Raw genomic sequence first — 18016 nt, forward strand, 5'->3', positions numbered from 1 at the left:
AAAGTGGGGATGACCCAACTTATCAGCAGTTCAGGAGAGTGATGGCAGTGGCTGTTCTTGTGTCTGGTTGTTTTTGTGTGCAGGGATCTGTAGCGCCTGCCAGAGGGGAGGAGGCAGGAGGATGGCAGCAGTGTAGAAGATGGCCAATAGTTCTTGTGGTCGGCCATGCTTCCGCAGTTGCCGTAGGAAGTACTGTACATCCTCTGCTGAGCCTTTTTAAGGATGTTGGACTCCCACTTCAGGTCCTGGGAAATGATGGAGCCCAGAAACTTGAATGAGTCCACCTTTGACACTAGGCTGTTGGATATTGTGAGGGGGGGGAACACTGTGGGGTCCTCCACGTCTGCTGCAGTCAGTGCGGGGAAGTTTTTGACCTGCGACATCCCTGTCGCAGGTAATCCTATTTATGTTTATTTATATACAATTTAAATTAAACAGTTTTGCCTTAGACAGCGTTTATTTTGCTTTACTAGCTAACTCAAAATGTTGGCTAGCTCATCTGCAATGACAGGATTATAGCTAACATTAATTTATATTAATTTTGTCCGAGAGCTTTTGAAATGTGTTTCTTATACTCGTTATGGTTAAAATTACCTATGTTGGAGCTGGTTTTGATATACAAGCGTGTCTTTTACTTGTTTGGTTGAAATTACCTAAAACTATGTTGGAGCTTGAATTACCCTTTATTTAACTCACTAGCTCATCTGTAATGACAGGATTATAGCTAACATTAGCTAATTTTAGCTTTGTCTGAGATGATGTTGACATCTGTTTCCTTTATTGGCTATGGTTGATATGTTCTATGTTGGATCATAGCTATAGAGCTCAACAGTCCCACCCACAGCGGGTTCCGGAAGTAAAAATACAATGCAATTTCTCCATTGACAATTTGGAGTATAAGCCATAAAATGATAACTGTTGATGGTAGACTTAAAACCAGCATGCCGACGTGACTAAACGATTCTATAGGTTATTTGATACCCTTCCAAATCATAGGCCAACAGCTGGCCAAGTGAGGCTGCAGAAGAGAGGATGACTTGAGGTAATCTATGCATGCAGATTTATTTTTCATTCCACTTTTTAAGTCTTTCTCCTTCTGAATTGACATTATAATATTGTTATGCCAGTGCTTTCACTCAATTCCTAATTGTACTGTATATAATGTAATGTATCTCTTGTCTCAGATTATTTTTGTTTGTTTACAGTGCTGAACTCAACAGAGTCGAAAAAGTGTTGACCAAAAACATGGGCAGCTATTCCAAGGTCACACACACACTTGGACCCCAAGTATGCCAGGTTGTATTTTAGATCATTAGAGAGTGCCTTGTTGCAAAAACAAGGGCTCTTGAAAATTTAATTATGGCACTGTAACGGAAATAAAACTGTTAAGTTATGCTATGTGCAGCAAACTGTTCACTGTACAATGTTAAATCACAGTGAAGCCACAGCTAAAAAATGCTATTAAACAATATTTTTTGGTTACATCTGTTTATTGGATTATTTATCGCTTGAATCTTCTTGTTTTGCGCTTTTTGTAAAGCTCTCGTTTGGCTTGCTCAATCCGCTGGCGATAAGCATGAAGTGCATGTATTTTTCGTTTTCTTGACATAATGCCAAAACGATTGAAGGCCACTGTGTGTGCCCTCTTCACTGTTGTGTACAAGTCATTACTATACATGTAACTTTCTGATTTGCTCCACTCCAATAAATCTGTCAACATGGACTGAAGTTGAACTTGTGCATTGACATTTGTTGGCCCAAACTGATTTTTGCTTCCAGCAGTGGGACATGTAGAATGTGTATTGTTGGTGGTTTGCAGGCAGTCAGCAACATGTAAGCACACACACTTTTGACCGTAACTGTTGACAGGCAGGGTCACCAGTAAATAGAAAGGTGGCACTTACATCAGTGGGGTGAACAGTGATGAAATCATCATCAACGTGGTATTGTTTTTTGGCAACAATATCTCTAGCCATGTCAGCACGTAGCTGTGCAATATCAACACATTTCAGTGTATGCTGATGCAATATGTGTGCATACATTTCCCTTATCATACAATCCACAGTCACACTGCAACCTGACTAGATCCACAGTGTTCATGGTTGAATCGGAGTTGGGGTCTGCCCCTGTTTGCACAGAGCACTTTCCTTGCTCATTTATCAGGATCTGCTGTCCCACTGTGTTCTTGGCTGCTGTAGATGTTGATGCTGACGAGGAGACCCTCAATCTTCCTGCATCTGCCAACTCGTCCAGGTAGCTACATTAACAAAAGAGCATTTAGTCTGAGGATAACAAGCATCATTGTGTATAAAATAAAATATATAATATTGACCATCACAGAAATTGATCAGTTTTAATTAATTAAATTCTCATTTCATTCCAATCATGCAGAACATGTAACAGAGGACAGTATTGTGAGCATACAAGTAGTTTTCTGAAAGATAAAGTTATTACCAAATTCATTTTGGGATGAATTTCATAGCCATTTTTATTTCTGTATTAATTTACTTAACACTTACTCAAATGGCATTAGAGAATTAATATAATAGTCGGTGTGACCAAAATGAATGTGATAAACATCACAATAAGGTTATACTGGCCTTCTTCTGTTTGCCGGTCCCCTTAGGAACTGGTATTTCAGTGCAAGAAAAAACCTAAAAGGGGAAAAGAATAATGTACTGTTATGAGTAAATCATAGATTGAGAAAACAATACTCACTCAGTGTTAGGGAGATATGATTGTGATCTTAGAAACTTTGGAAATGATAACTGTGAATACAGAAAAAAACAGTTCCAAATGTGACCACAAAAATTGGGTTCATTGGCAGATTAGAAGAGAAATGTGCCATCTAGGGAAACAAATGTTTTTGAGTTATTTTTTTGTTTCATATCACAGCATTGGAATGTTTGAAAACATGATTATTTATTCTTTCACTACCTCTCTGCCTTGTTGTTGGTGTCGCTGCTGTTGTGCTCGAACAGCCGTCCAAAATTGGCCCATAGTGCTGCATGTGGAAGCCAGCGTACCTTCAGGTATGTTGTCACTCGATTGCTTCCAAGCTGGGCATCAAGGTCATTGCACACGCTAGTGGACACCGTCACAAAATCTTCCTCCTGAAATCATACCATATATAATGGTTGCCAGTTTAGAGTACGCAACACAGACGAAACAAGGTCAATAGTAGATATTGAGACATACAATTTTAAATATCAAAACATAGTTACCGTTATGCAAGCTTTCATTGAGGTCATGGCATGAATGACGACGTGTCTTTTGTCAAGTGAAAGGTTCCCACCATCTCTTGATGTTACCCAGCGATGTACAGCCTTTAATACACAATATATGGCACTGTAAATGAGGCTACATTGTCTTTTCATAAGTTACAGCAGGCATATAACATCAAAATTGTAAATCGATTTATTTACAACCAAACAGAATGTTAAAAGTACATACTTGTGCATTTCTTAATTGCAATTAGTACCTGGAGAACATGAAACCAACAGAGGAGAACTTTTTTTGGGGAAAACTTGTCTTATGGCATTGAGCTCTTTCAAGTCTCTGTCGATCATAACTGACCTAGGAAAAATAAGACCAGACTCCAGATAATAATATAATTATTATATTATATATTATTACTGGAGTATCAAAATTTCAGCTAGGCAAATATAGTAAATTGAACATGGTTTAAGTTACAAAAAAGGTAATCAATTATCTCTCAGTATTACAACTTTTTTATGCTTGCAAGGGTATTGGGCAGTTGTCTTCGGATGCCCTCGATCCATAGCTGCTCCATAATCTGCAGTTGATATAAACAATACGGCTTTAAGAAAACCGAATCATTTTACGACAGATTTCAGAAATAGACCGGATTAGAACAAAACTAGTTGTATGTTTGCAAATTTCAGTTCCACAAAAAAAGTAGCATATAAAGTGCCCTGAAATCCATGTTTGACCATTTACATATTACAAGGTGCCCTGAGAGCAGTATTAGAATATATGCAAGGAAGTTGCCCCAAGAGCAGCCAATTCATGTTGCATGCAGAGACTACAAGGTGCCCTGAGAGCAGCCAGTAAAGGAATATACAGGGAAGTTGCCCTAAGAGCAGCCAATGGATGTTGCATGCAGATACTGCAAGGTGCCCTGAGAGCAGCCAGTATCAGAATAGACAGGGAAGTTGCCCTAAGAGCGGCCAATTCATGTTGCATGCAGATACAAGGTGCCATGAGAGCAGCCAGTAAAAGAATATATAGGGAAGTTGCCCTAAGAGCAGCCAATTCATGTTGCATGCAGATACTACAAGGTGCCCTGAGAGCAGCAATTATAAGAATATACAGGGAAGTTGCCCTAAGAGCAGCCAATGAATGTTGTACGCAGATGCTGCAAGGTGCCCTAAGAGCAGCCAGTATCAGAATAGACAGGAAATTGCCCTAAGAGCAGCCAATTCATGTTGCATGCAGAGACTACAAGGTGCCCTGAGAGCAGTATTAGAATATATGCAGGAAGTTGTCAAGAGCAGCCAATTCATGTTGCATGCAGATACTACAAGGTGCCCTGAGAGCAGCCATTATAAGAATATACAGGGAAGTTGCCCTAAGAGCAGCCAATGAATGTTGCATGCAGATACTGCAAGGTGCCCTAAGAGCAGCCAGTATCAGAATAGACAGGGAAGTTGCCCTAAGAGCAGCCAATTCATGTTGCATGCAGAGACTACAAGGTGCCCTGAGAGCAGTATTAGAATATATGCAGGAAGTTGTCAAGAGCAGCCAATTCATGTTGCATGCAGATACTACAAGGTGCCCTGAGGGCAGCCATTATAAGAATATACAGGGAAGTTGCCCTAAGATCAGCCAATGAATGTTGCATGCAGATACTGCAAGGTGCCCTAAGAGCAGCCAGTATCAGAATAGACAAGGAAGTTGCCCTAAGAGCAGCCAATTCATGTTGCATGCAGAGACTACAAGGTGCCCTGAGAGCAGTATTAGAATATATGCAGGGAAGTTGTCAAGAGCAGCCAATTCATGTTGCATGGAGAGACTACAAGGTGCCCTGAGAGCAGTCATTATAAGAATATACAGGGAAGTTGCCCTAAGAGCAGCCAATGAATGTTGCATGCACATACAAGGTGCCCTGAGAGCAGCCAGTATAAGATTATATAGGGAAGTTGCCCTAAAAGCAGCCAATGAATCTTGCATGTAGATACTGCAAGGTGCCCTGAGAGCAGTATAAGAATAGACAGGAAGTTGCCCTAAGAGCAGCCAATTCATGTTGAATGTTGCATGCAGATACTGCAAGGTGCCCTGAGAGCAGCCAGTATCAGAATAGACAGGGAAGTTGCCCTAAGAGCGGCCAATTCATGTTGCATGCAGATACAAGGTGCCATGAGAGCAGCCAGTAAAAGAATATATAGGGAAGTTGCCCTAAGAGCAGCCAATTCATGTTGCATGCAGATACTACAAGGTGCCCTGAGAGCAGCAATTATAAGAATATACAGGGAAGTTGCCCTAAGAGCAGCCAATGAATGTTGCATGCAGATACTGCAAGGTGCCCTAAGAGCAGCCAGTATCAGAATAGACAGGGAAATTGCCCTAAGAGCAGCCAATTCATGTTGCATGCAGAGACTACAAGGTGCCCTGAGAGCAGTATTAGAATATATGCAGGAAGTTGTCAAGAGCAGCCAATTCATGTTGCATGCAGATACTACAAGGTGCCCTGAGAGCAGCCATTATAAGAATAGACAGGGAAGTTGCCCTAAGAGCAGCCAATTCATGTTGAATGTTGCATGCAGATACTGCAAGGTGCCCTGAGAGCAGCCAGTATCAGAATAGACAGGGAAGTTGCCCTAAGAGCAGCCAATTCATGTTGCATGCAGATACAAGGTGCCATAGAGCAGCCAGTAAAAGAATATATAGGGAAGTTGCCCTAAGAGGCGCCAATTCATGTTGCATGCAGATACTACAAGGTGCCCTCAGAGCAGCAATTATAAGAATATACAGGGAAGTTGCCCTAAGAGCAGCCAATGAATGTTGCATGCAGATACGCAAGGTGCCCTAAGAGCAGCCAGTATCAGAATAGACAGGGAAGTTGCCCTAAGAGCAGCCAATTAATGTTGCATGCAGAGACTACAAGGTGCCCTGAGAGCAGTATTAGAATATATGCAGGAAGTTGTCAAGAGCAGCCAATTCATGTTGCATGCAGATACTACAAGGTGCCCTGAGAGCAGCCATTATAAGAATATACAGGAAAGTTGCCCTAAGATCAGCCAATGAATGTTGCATGCAGATACTGCAAGGTGCCCTGAGAGCAGCCAGTATCAGAATAGACAGGGAAGTTGCCCTAAGAGCAGCCAATTCATGTTGCATGCAGATACAAGGTGCCATGAGAGCAGCCAGTAAAAGAATATATAGGGAAGTTGCCCTAAGAGCAGCCAATTCATGTTGCATGCAGATACTACAAGGTGCCCTGAGAGCAGTATTAGAATATATGCAGGAAGTTGTCAAGAGCAGCCAATTCATGTTGCATGCAGATACTACAAGGTGCCCTGAGAGCAGCCATTATAAGAATATACAGGGAAGTTGCCCTAAGATCAGCCAATGAATGTTGCATGCAGATACTACCGCAAGGTGCCCTGAGAGCAGCCAGTATCAGAATAGACAGGGAAGTTGCCCTAAGAGCGCCAATTCATGTTGCATGCAGATACAAGGTGCCATGAGAGCAGCCAGTAAAAGAATATACAAGGGAAGTTGCCCTAAGAGCAGCCAATGAATGTTGCATGCAGATACTACGCAAGGTGCCCTAAGAGCAGCCAGTATCAGAATAGACAGGGAAGTTGCCCTAAGAGCAGCCAATTCATGTTGCATGCAGAGACTACAAGGTGCCCTGAGAGCAGTATTAGAATATATGCAGGAAGTTGTCAAGAGCAGCCAATTCATGTTGCATGCAGATACTACAAGGTGCCCTGAGAGCAGCCATTATAAGAATAGACAGGGAAGTTGCCCTAAGAGCGGCCAATTCATGTTGCATGCAGATACAAGGTGCCATGAGAGCAGCCAGTAAAAGAATATATAGGGAAGTTGCCCTAAGAGCAGCCAATTCATGTTGCATGCAGATACTACAAGGTGCCCTGAGAGCAGCAATTATAAGAATATACAGGGAAGTTGCCCTAAGAGCAGCCAATGAATGTTGCATGCAGATACTGCAAGGTGCCCTAAGAGCAGCCAGTATCAGAATAGACAGGGAAATTGCCCTAAGAGCAGCCAATTCATGTTGCATGCAGAGACTACAAGGTGCCCTGAGAGCAGAATTAGAATATATGCAGGAAGTTGTCAAGAGCAGCCAATTCATGTTGCATGCAGATACTACAAGGTGCCCTGAGAGCAGCCATTATAAGAATAGACAGGGAAGTTGCCCTAAGAGCAGCCAATTCATGTTGAATGTTGCATGCAGATACTGCAAGGTGCCCTGAGAGCAGCCAGTATCAGAATAGACAGGGAAGTTGCCCTAGGAGCAGCCAATTCATGTTGCATGCAGATACAAGGTGCCATGAGAGCAGCCAGTAAAAGAATATATAGGGAAGTTGCCCTAAGAGCAGCCAATTCATGTTGCATGCAGATACTACAAGGTGCCCTGAGAGCAGCAATTATAAGAATATACAGGGAAGTTGCCCTAAGAGCAGCCAATGAATGTTGAATGTTGCGTGCAGATACTGCAAGGTGCCCTGAGAGCAGCCAGTAAAAGAATATATAGGGAAGTTGCCCTAAGAGCAGCCAATTCATGTTGCATGCAGATACTACAAGGTGCCCTGAGAGCAGCAATTATAAGAATATACAGGGAAGTTGCCCTAAGAGCAGCCAATGAATGTTGCATGCAGATACTGCAAGGTGCCCTGAGAGCAGCCAGTATCAGAATAGACAGGGAAGTTGCCCTAAGAGCGGCCAATTCATGTTGCATGCAGATACAAGGTGCCATGAGAGCAGCCAGTAAAAGAATATATAGGGAAGTTGCCCTAAGAGCAGCCAATTCATGTTGCATGCAGATACTACAAGGTGCCCTGAGAGCAGCAATTATAAGAATATACAGGGAAGTTGCCCTAAGAGCAGCCAATTCATGTTGCATGCAGATACTACAAGGTGCCCTGAGAGCAGCAATTATAAGAATATACAGGAAGGTGCCCTAAGAGCAGCCAGTATCAGAATAGACAGGGAAGTTGCCCTAAGAGCAGCCAATTCATGTTGCATGCAGAGACTACAAGGTGCCCTGAGAGCAGTATTAGAATATATGCAGGAAGTTGTCAAGAGCAGCCAATTCATGTTGCATGCAGATACTACAAGGTGCCCTGAGAGCAGCCATTATAAGAATATACAGGGAAGTTGCCCTAAGAGCAGCCAATTCATGTTGAATGTTGCATGCAGGTACTGCAAGGTGCCCTGAGAGCAGCCAGTATCAGAATAGACAGGGAAGTTGCCCTAAGAGCAGCCAATTCATGTTGCATGCAGATACAAGGTGCCATGAGAGCAGCCAGTAAAAGAATATATAGGGAAGTTGCCCTAAGAGCAGCCAATTCATGTTGCATGCAGATACTACAAGGTGCCCTGAGAGCAGCAATTATAAGAATATACAGGGAAGTTGCCCTAAGAGCAGCCAATGAATGTTGCATGCAGATACTGCAAGGTGCCCTAAGAGCAGCCAGTATCAGAATAGACAGGGAAGTTGCCCTAAGAGCAGCCAATTCATGTTGCATGCAGATACTACAAGGTGCCCTGAGAGCAGCCAGTATCAGAATAGACAGGGAAGTTGCCCTAAGAGCAGCCAATTCATGTTGCATGCAGATACAAGGTGCCATGAGAGCAGCCAGTAAAAGAATATATAGGAAAGTTGCCCTAAGAGCAGCCAATTCATGTTGCATGCAGATACAAGGTGCCATGAGAGCAGCCAGTAAAAGAATATATAGGGAAGTTGCCCTAAGAGCAGCCAATGAATGTTGCATGCAGATACTACAAGGTGCCCTGAGAGCAGCAATTATAAGAATATACAGGGAAGTTGCCCTAAGAGCAGCCAATGAATGTTGCATGCAGATACTGCAAGGTGCCCTGAGAGCAGTATTAGAATATATGCAGGAAGTTGTCAAGAGCAGCCAATTCATGTTGCATGCAGATACTACAAGGTGCCCTGAGAGCAGCCATTATAAGAATATACAGGGAAGTTGCCCTAAGATCAGCCAATGAATGTTGCATGCAGATACTGCAAGGTGCCCTAAGAGCAGCCAGTATCAGAATAGACAGGGAAGTTGCCCTAAGAGCAGCCAATTCATGTTGCATGCAGAGACTACAAGGTGCCCTGAGAGCAGTATTAGAATACATGCAGGGAAGTTGTCAAGAGCAGCCAATTCATGTTGCATGGAGAGACTACAAGGTGCCCTGAGAGCAGTCATTATAAGAATATATAGGGAAGTTGCCCTAAGAGTAGCCAATGAATGTTGCATGCACATACAAGGTGCCCTGAGAGCAGCCAGTATAAGATTATATAGGGAAGTTGCCCTAAGAGCAGCCAATGAATCTTGCATGTAGATACTGCAAGGTGCCCTGATAGCAGTATAAGAATAGACAGGGAAGTTGCCCTAAGAGCAGCCAATTCATGTTGAAGGTTGCATGCAGATACTGCAAGGTGCCCTGAGAGCAGTATAAGAATAGACAGGGAAGTTGCCCTAAGAGCAGCCAATTCATGTTGAATGTTGCATGCAGATACAATGTGCTCTGAGAGCAGTATTAAAATTATGCAGCCAATAATTTTGTTGCATGTAGCTAGCATGTAGCTATGACAAGATGCACTGAGAGCAGCAAGAATACCGCAGCAAAAATGTCCCTAGACCTAACATAAGGTGCAATGAGAGCAGTGTAACTTGCTATCATAACCATTAAAACTTACACATTTCATCAGGCTAAGGTAAGTAATAGAATATAAGCTAACATTAGCTATGATCCTGTCATTTCTTAGAGCTAGCTAGCTAATGTTGTGAGCTAGCTTACCTACATTAGTTAGCTAGCTAGTTAAATAACAGGTTGATAGAATAACAAGCTTTACTTTAATACAAATACTTTAATATCTTGACATTTTCTAATATAGTTCAACATAAACAGGGTTTGTACACCTTTTCCAAGATCAAATTCAAGCACTTTCAAGATCCATTTTAAAGCTTTTTCCAGCACCTTACACCACCGTAAAATATATACCAATACATAGTCAAAATTATTATTAAGTGTTTTTGTCACATTAAAAGACAAAATTGTGTTTCGTAATAGCAGAAGGATCAGATATTTAAGCAAAACACAAGTTTTATTTTTCAAAATGTATCACTGTCTAAGTAGACTTTGCTTGCCATCTAACCTGCCTGAGTCAATGTAAAAACAATTACCCCAAACAAAATCACTAGACAGGTTCACTTCACTAACCCTGAATTATCACCTTTAAAATGTTTAACCTCTTCATGGTTCCTATCATAACATACAGTAAGACAGCTATGGAGAGGAGCACTGAGTGGGAGGATGTGAGCCAAATGACATGCAGCTGGGTCATTCTGTGTCAAAATCCAGGAAAAAAGGTGGTGCACCCTCTTAGATTTTGCTCAAAGTTTATGCTACCCTTAATGTCCTTTCACACTTTTTTTTCCAAATCTAGGGCATGCTGTACAAACTTGTAATGGTTCAGTCATATTGACATGTTTGTCTTCCAACCTACAAAGTTTGGGCTGCCTATGAATTAATGTCCAAATATTGCTTCCCAGATAATGTGATTTTCAGGCTGTAAAACTTTAGTAATTTCAAGGGCTAAAAATATGAAGACATAGGATTTGAACAGAAATATTTTACAGGCCCTGGTTTTGGGACACATTCTTGATATAGACAAGGTTTGAACAAAATCTGAGACAGTGCAACAACAACCTGTAATTCCATTTTAACCCAGAAGACTCTGACAATGCACAGGCACCTGCCTGATAAATATATTAATTGAAAAAAAAAATGTATTTCATTGCCAAGACATATACATTTATCTACTGGAATAGAGCAGTGTAAATATTGCATAAGGCCATCCTCAACCTTAGAGTAGACTACTTGTATGACATGATTTCTGTTCAGCAATCAACGATTGTTGTTATGCACCGTTGTCATGCCAAGGTACTTATCCCCGCCGGGATTTGTATCCCCTGGCTGCGGGACCGCGCGTGCAGAGCTTCGGTCCCCCTACAGGTTGTCTCATTGGAACTATACAGCTTCAGTTAAAAGTTACATAGTGGAAGACTGACAGGGTTTTCCATAGTAACAAGGGTCTCATTTATCTACATAAATACGTGTATTTCTCTGTTACATTAAGGCGACGTGTGAATTGTTTAATGCGCTGCTTATTATTGTGGATTATTCAACAGTGTTTTCCAAAGTTCCATACTGACATGCTCCTTAGCTATAGGCCTAGTATCCACGTTAGTCATGCAGGTTAGTGAACAATATTTTTTCCTCGTCCTTGCTAACCCGTCCCTCCCTGCCCTGTAACGTGATTTCTGTTTTAATTTAATTTAGTTTAATATGGCTTTTCAATTAAACGCTTTGTTCACCTGTCTGCCATATAAGTTACAGAGGGGATACACAAAATACCAGGCCGTTTTTCCCCTGATATAATGTGTATCCCCTCCCCTACCATGCAAAGGGTCTGTCCTGTCATCACGTGTGTTATTTTCTGACTTTACCAGGTCACAATAAACAACCTGAGACAATATGGATATGTGTGCTGTTTTCTAGCCAAAGTTACATAGGGGATACACAAAATATCAGGCCGTTTTTCACCTGATATAATGTGTATCCCCTGCCCTACCATGCAAAGGGTCTGTCCTGTCATCATGTGTGTTATTTTCTGTGTCTACCAGGTCACAATAAATAACTTGAGATAATATGGAGGTGTATGTGGTTTTAAAGCAAAAGTTACAGAGGGGATACACAAAATATCAGGCCGTTTTTCACCTGATATAATGTGTATTCCCTCCACTAACATGCAAAGATCTGTCCTGTCATCATGTATGTTATTGTGCTTTTGGTTTGTTTTTTATTAAGTTCAAAAGCTGTTTTAAAAAATCAATACAGTAAATAGGCCTTTACCGAACAAGCGCTAACTGACTTGTAAAAAAAGTTAAATTATACAAAATCTTAGAAAAAGGACTAGGCTTTACAAAAATTATAATAAAGAACATTACCTAAAACAAGTATACATATGCCTGTTTAGGCCCTCAAATATGCAATTAACAAATTAACAACTACAAAATGCACAAATTACACTGGAGGGAGAGGGAGAGAGAGAGAGAGAGAGAGAGAGAGAGAGAGAGAGAGAGAGAGAGGGAGAGGGAGAGAGAGAGGGGGAAAGAGGGACAGAGAATTGGGTTCATGTCACACACGCGGAACAAATGAATGATCCCTCTGCTGGTGGACTTTTAACGCACAACTGGTGGAACCAACGGCAGCAAAGGTCACATTGAATCTGGAAAAAAAAGAAAATGTCTTCAGTGAGAAGTTACACATTTTCATTCTTGTGTTACAGATCTAATCTTAATATACCTGTATTTCATAAAGGGCTGAAAAAAACTAAAATCTTAGTCCTTATCAAAATAGAATAACCAAACAAAATTGTCAAGAACTATAGTATCACCATTTTCAGAAAAACTGGAGTAACAGAACATGATTTCATATTATAAAATTGCAGCTTTTTACGGTTATTGGTTTTGTTACCCAATTACAGTCCGACGCATGCTCCACCTCCCCACAAAAGTGACACGTCTCGTCAGGTCATCTGTTGAACAGAAAAACAGCAAGCCTGTTTATTTTCGTCATGTATCCACATTGTTATAATATTTAGGTAAATTTAGAATGATTCTGACAAGTGCATATTGTATTTTGACAGCAACTGTAAGAGTGATTATTTCATTTAACAACACATCCCATAAAAGCCTAATACTTACCACTCTCTAGGAGGAGAGTGATGGCGATTTGCAGCCTGTATTGGTTAACGTCCTGTTGATTTGCAGGAAAATCTACTTCTTGTTTTTTTAAAAGTAGCTCTGCAAACTAAAGAAAAATTGACATTAGAGAGATTCCAAATTACAACCTGTTAGTAACAAAAAACCTATATATATAAAGCCTTACAGAGACAAATCAGTTGTCAGTGAACAACATTTTTGTTTAGGTCATTGGTTGTCTTAAAAACTATTTTTTGTCTAGTATTTATAACTGGACATCAGTGGTATTATACATTGATATGAGAGTCTGGTTATGAACATACTTTCAGGGCAAATACACCACAAGAGGTGAAGTCGGACTCTTTGGGATGCTGGACTGTCTCACATCTCCACCTTGAGACATTGCATCCCTTTTTTCGCATGAATGCCCTGAAGACAACAATATAAAAAAAAAGATTATAATCATTAATGTTGGCATTGCATGCAAATTATAATATATACAGTATATTTCATATATTTATGTCCACTGTCATTTTTTCATGTAAAGTGGCCATAAGACAAAAATGTAAATTTTTAGCAATCCTTACCTTGTTGTTTCCAAACATCTTTGGAGGTCTTTTTTGGACTCCCCCAGTGGATCAAAGAATAGTGACTTCTTGGATCCTGGGTAAATGACCTTCATAGTTAAGAAACAAGCATTATAAAAAATAAGCAATACATTTTTTCTTGACATGAAAGTTTTTGCAGATTTATGATTAGAATGTTTTCTACCGCTAGTGTCCAGTGGTGATGGTCATTTATAATGCCCACAACAAGGTTGTACTCCTGGGGTTTCATCTAAAATTGAAGAAAAAAATGTTGGAATGAAGATAAGTGCAACTTTATGCAGGATTGCAGCCATTCATTCTTAGCCGTCTTTCAATACTGCTCTCTATTGCTGTCTTATCAGCTGACTGTGTGTTAACCTTTCTAAAAAAATACAACTACTTATATTTTAAGTTATTCCAAAAATGTTATACTTTATATCATGGCCATTTTTAAATAATCTGAAGAGTTCATTAGAGTACATCCATGAGATATATGATACCAATACAGACCTTGAGTCTTGGAGTCCCCCTGTTCCAGATGGTAGTCATAGCAAATGAGTCTATAAATAGCTGTGTTTTCACGATTATGGTTACGCACCAATGCCGCCAGATGTGCATTGATTGACTGTGAACAAATATTAAACATATTATATTGTTTTTCATAAAAAGGTGTTGATAGCTCTATAGCTGACATACAAATTAGCCTCTACATTTAATTTCCAAAAATGTTTAAATTACATCATCTAACCTCACTTTCCAGCTCCATGTTGGGACCAGTCCTCTTAATGTCCCAATAAAATAATCCCTGGGCATCCCTTCCTGCCCAAGCATCCTGTACATCTGTCAAAAAGAATGTAAAAATAAATAATTACTAAATTTAAAACACCTTCTATAAAAAGTTGGTACACACTTCCAACAAAAGACTGGAAACATTGTGAAATGCTTAAAGAAAAGAAGTGGTGAAATGTCACACATTTAATCATACATTAGCAAGAATTTCATTTTAAAAATATAAAAAAGTGGTCTTCTCAGTAACCAGAGTCTTCGTTAAAGAGGAGGTGATGAAGAGCGGTAAACCTGGCCCCAACTTTTTGGAGACGTGTTGGCCACAGAAACAGGACAGACAAGAAAATCATTTGTTTGTACACTGAAAATTGAAATATAATACGTACATTTCAGCAACAGCTTGATTGTATTGAAATGCTGCCGATGTTGCGGCCAGCGGAGCTGCTGGCTGCAGCTGCTGCAGCTGCTGGAGCTGCTGGCTTCTGGGTGGCTACGGCTGGTGTAGCAGCTCGATGCCTTCGAGCTGAGGCTGGTGGAGCTGTGGTCTGCTGTGGAGCTGTGGCCTGCTGGGGGGCTGCGGCCAGTGGGGCTGCAGCCAGCTGGGGAGCTGTTATAGCACCCACTGGAGCGTTGCGTTTGGTTTTATCCCCCCAGTGTGGCACTCGGGGTGTTTCCCTAATGTTGTGTTTGAGCTGGTCAATGTTTATTTTGCGCAGGAGTGCTCCATTTTCATCTTGCAGATCAGCACTTTTATGTTCCACTGCCATGATTATGAATGGCCCTACAAAATTTGCCTCCAATTTCCCCCCCTTTCCTTTGTTGGCTCCTAATGTTTTGCCTCAAAACACTGTCCCCGACTTGGTTTTCTCACTGGCTTTTCCTTTGTTTTTTGTTTTTTCGTGTCCCTTGGCCAGGTTTTGTTGAACAAGGTCCATTAACTGTTGTTGTTGTTGTTGTATGTCTTGGGCCACAACTTCCTTGCCCCACAACGTCCTCCATAGTGCTGTCAAGCTATAACCACAATTACATTTCCATTAAACCCTTACATAAGGGTGTGTTATGCATGTCTCTCATATAAACAAATAGATAGATAGAGATAGAAAAAAGGATTGAAAAATAAAAATATATTAGAAAACAACCATGTAATGCTCAGGGACTTCTGATGGATAGCGAGCCTCTCTGCTGAAAATTTTGTTGTAGTTTGTTTTTTTGTTCGAAGACCGAACATTACAGCATCCAGATAATCGTCCCAAGTATCTGGATGCTGGACCACCAGTTTGCTCAGGGCTCTGACAATGAAGACAAATATTATATTTATGACATAATCATCGTAATATTTATGACTGTGATCTTCTTCTTTTTTATTGTATTTATATATTTCTGTATGCCATTTCAGTGTAAATATTACATAGAATAGTATAAGACTGTTATGACACATAAGTATAAAATCTTAATGTAGTAAAACAAAGAGCTCACCTCTGAATTGTGCCATTCATCCGCTCAACCAAACCATTAGTTTGTGGATGATAAGGTGAGCACAGGCTCCTTTTGATGTTTAAAATCTCACAAACTGTCTTGTTGATCTGCAAAAATAAGCCAAAATCATAACATACATTTTGTTACAGTAATAGTTGGTATATCAACAACATGTACACAATTTTTGGCTAGGAGTGAAGTAGGCTACTTACGGAATTGACAAATTCTTTGCCCTGGTCAGTTAGAATCCTTTTGGGGGCTTCAAACTGATGGACAAATTTTAGGATGCAAGAAGTCACCTCCTTGGCTGACTTCGAGTTCAGAGGGTAAGCCTGTGGCCATTTAGTAAAATAGTCTATCATGACACAAATATATTGATGTCCATTTTTTGTTGTGGACAATTTTCCGACCAGGTCCATGCCTACCAATTCAAATGGTTGAGTGACCTGAAAGTATTGACAAACAAAAGATTTCACGTTGAAATTTTTATTCAAGACATAATTTCTTAAACAACTTTTATTTTATCAAGCACTATGAAGAGAAGAGCAGGTGGAACCAGAAGCAGAAGACAGAATGCACAAGATCTGAAGAATAAACATTATTCAATGAAAAATTATTAATATAAATGGGTTACTAGAAGAAAATAAACAGCCATAACTACTCTTGGCTGATGACAGATCAAAAGAAGTTCTGCTGCTTTACAGTTAAAAAATTGTTATTACTTGTAAACTCATGGCATGTTACCCAACTTGTACAAGCAATTGTCTAACGTCACACAACAATAATGTCACCCGGTGGCAGCTTTTTATAGTCATCCAAGTTTTTCTATTTTTGTTCGCATGGATGTTGGTGTGTTCCAATTCCAAGTTCGAAATATCAAACTTCTGAATTATCTGTAAAGCAGCATTAATCAACTAGTAATACTATCATTAAAACACCAAGTTTATGTTGATGTTTTTTATTTAATACTTTTAATTCAATGTTTTTAGAATTCTTTGACATACTTTTTAAAATACTTTTTAAAAAGCCTTTTAAAGTTTTTGGAATAACTAACTAACCTTTATTGGGGTGTACTCTGTTGGCTTTTTAATTGTTATGGTAGCTGCCTGGCATGCAGAGCATTGGGAAACCTGAAAATTATAAACGTTTTTATAAATCATTTTAAGTATATAGAAAAATAAGACCCATGAAATGACAAGATTTGTTATAGAATAATAACATACAGTTAATATTGCTGACTTACCCACTTGTTGATATCAACTGACATCCCCGGCCAGTAAAATCTGCGGGATATGCTCTCCCGGGTTTTGGTCTGGCCACAGTGTGCCCTTATGGGGCTTGCATGAAGGTCATGAAAAATGTTGTCTGCTTCACCAGCACCACAGACCACTTTTGTTTTCACAGATTTTGCAGTCCCTTTATAGCGGGTGTAGTAGAGCTCGTCCCCTAAATGTCGACAAAAAACATGCTTGCTTACAAATTGATTTACATCAAACCTAATACACCTGTACCTGGTAATCACCATGGTAATAGTACAAGCTTGAAGAATTATTTGCACATCATATATAAATCAATCTTTTTTAAGAAAGATGTAAGAAATTAAGAAATTTGCTGACGACACAGCGCTCAATGGGTTAATTGAAAATGATGACTATAGTCACTATCAAAACGAGATAAAAGCTTTTGTTGATTTTTGTGATACTCATTTCCTAGAACTCAATGTTAAGAAAACTAAAGAATTAGTAATTGATTACAGGAGAAATAAGACGACAACTGAGGCAGTGGAAATTAAAGGATCAGAAATAGAAAGAGTGAATACATACAAGTATTTGGGCATTGTTTTTAATGATAGGCTAACATGGTCAGATCATGTTGACTTACTGATGAATAAATTAAGACCACGGGTATACTGTATGAGGAAGTTGCAGTCCTTTAAGGTGAATACAGATGTGGTGAGAATGTTTTTTATGTCAGTGATATGTAGTGTTTGGAGCTACTGTGTGGTGGGTTGGGGGGGGAATGCTGGGATAACCGAGAAGGCCAGGATTGATAGAGTGACTAAAAGGGCTGGAAAAATGGTAGGAGAGTTAAATACAGTTGATCAAGTACATGAAGACCGTCTGGCAAAAATGACACAGAAAATAACAAGGGAACCGGGTCACCCTCTTCATGATA

General features: G+C 40.1%; 1 protein-coding gene across 1 annotated transcript; it reads right to left on the reverse strand.

Annotated features, from left to right (window-relative positions):
- Window positions 1-12261: 12261 nt before the first annotated feature.
- LOC120551748 lies at window positions 12262-14675 on the reverse strand. The gene is made up of 9 exons (XM_039789293.1): window positions 14616-14675; window positions 14328-14419; window positions 14090-14204; window positions 13764-13829; window positions 13580-13668; window positions 13316-13421; window positions 12996-13101; window positions 12766-12826; window positions 12262-12517 (listed from the first exon to the last, which is right to left on the reverse strand). Exons 2-9 carry the CDS (start codon window positions 14417-14419, stop codon window positions 12427-12429), a joined length of 726 nt encoding a protein of 241 aa, XP_039645227.1. The 5' UTR covers window positions 14616-14675; the 3' UTR covers window positions 12262-12426.
- Window positions 14676-18016: the final 3341 nt, after the last annotated feature.

The sequence above is a fragment of the Perca fluviatilis genome, chromosome 21 (assembly GCF_010015445.1).
Source record: "Perca fluviatilis chromosome 21, GENO_Pfluv_1.0, whole genome shotgun sequence".
Lineage (NCBI taxonomy): Eukaryota > Metazoa > Chordata > Actinopteri > Perciformes > Percidae > Perca > Perca fluviatilis.

Bases quoted from the DNA above. Each gene is read 5' to 3' on its own strand.
- LOC120551748 (XM_039789293.1), bottom strand. From the start codon at position 14,419: ATGTACAGGATGCTTGGGCAGGAAGGGATGCCCAGGGATTATTTTATT. The intron at 14,205-14,327 runs GTTAGATGATGT...ATTTGTTCACAG, and splicing joins ACATGGAGCTGGAAAGTGAG to TCAATCAATGCACATCTGGC. The intron at 13,422-13,579 runs GTAAGGATTGCT...TGTTGTCTTCAG, and splicing joins AGATGTTTGGAAACAACAAG to GGCATTCATGCGAAAAAAGG.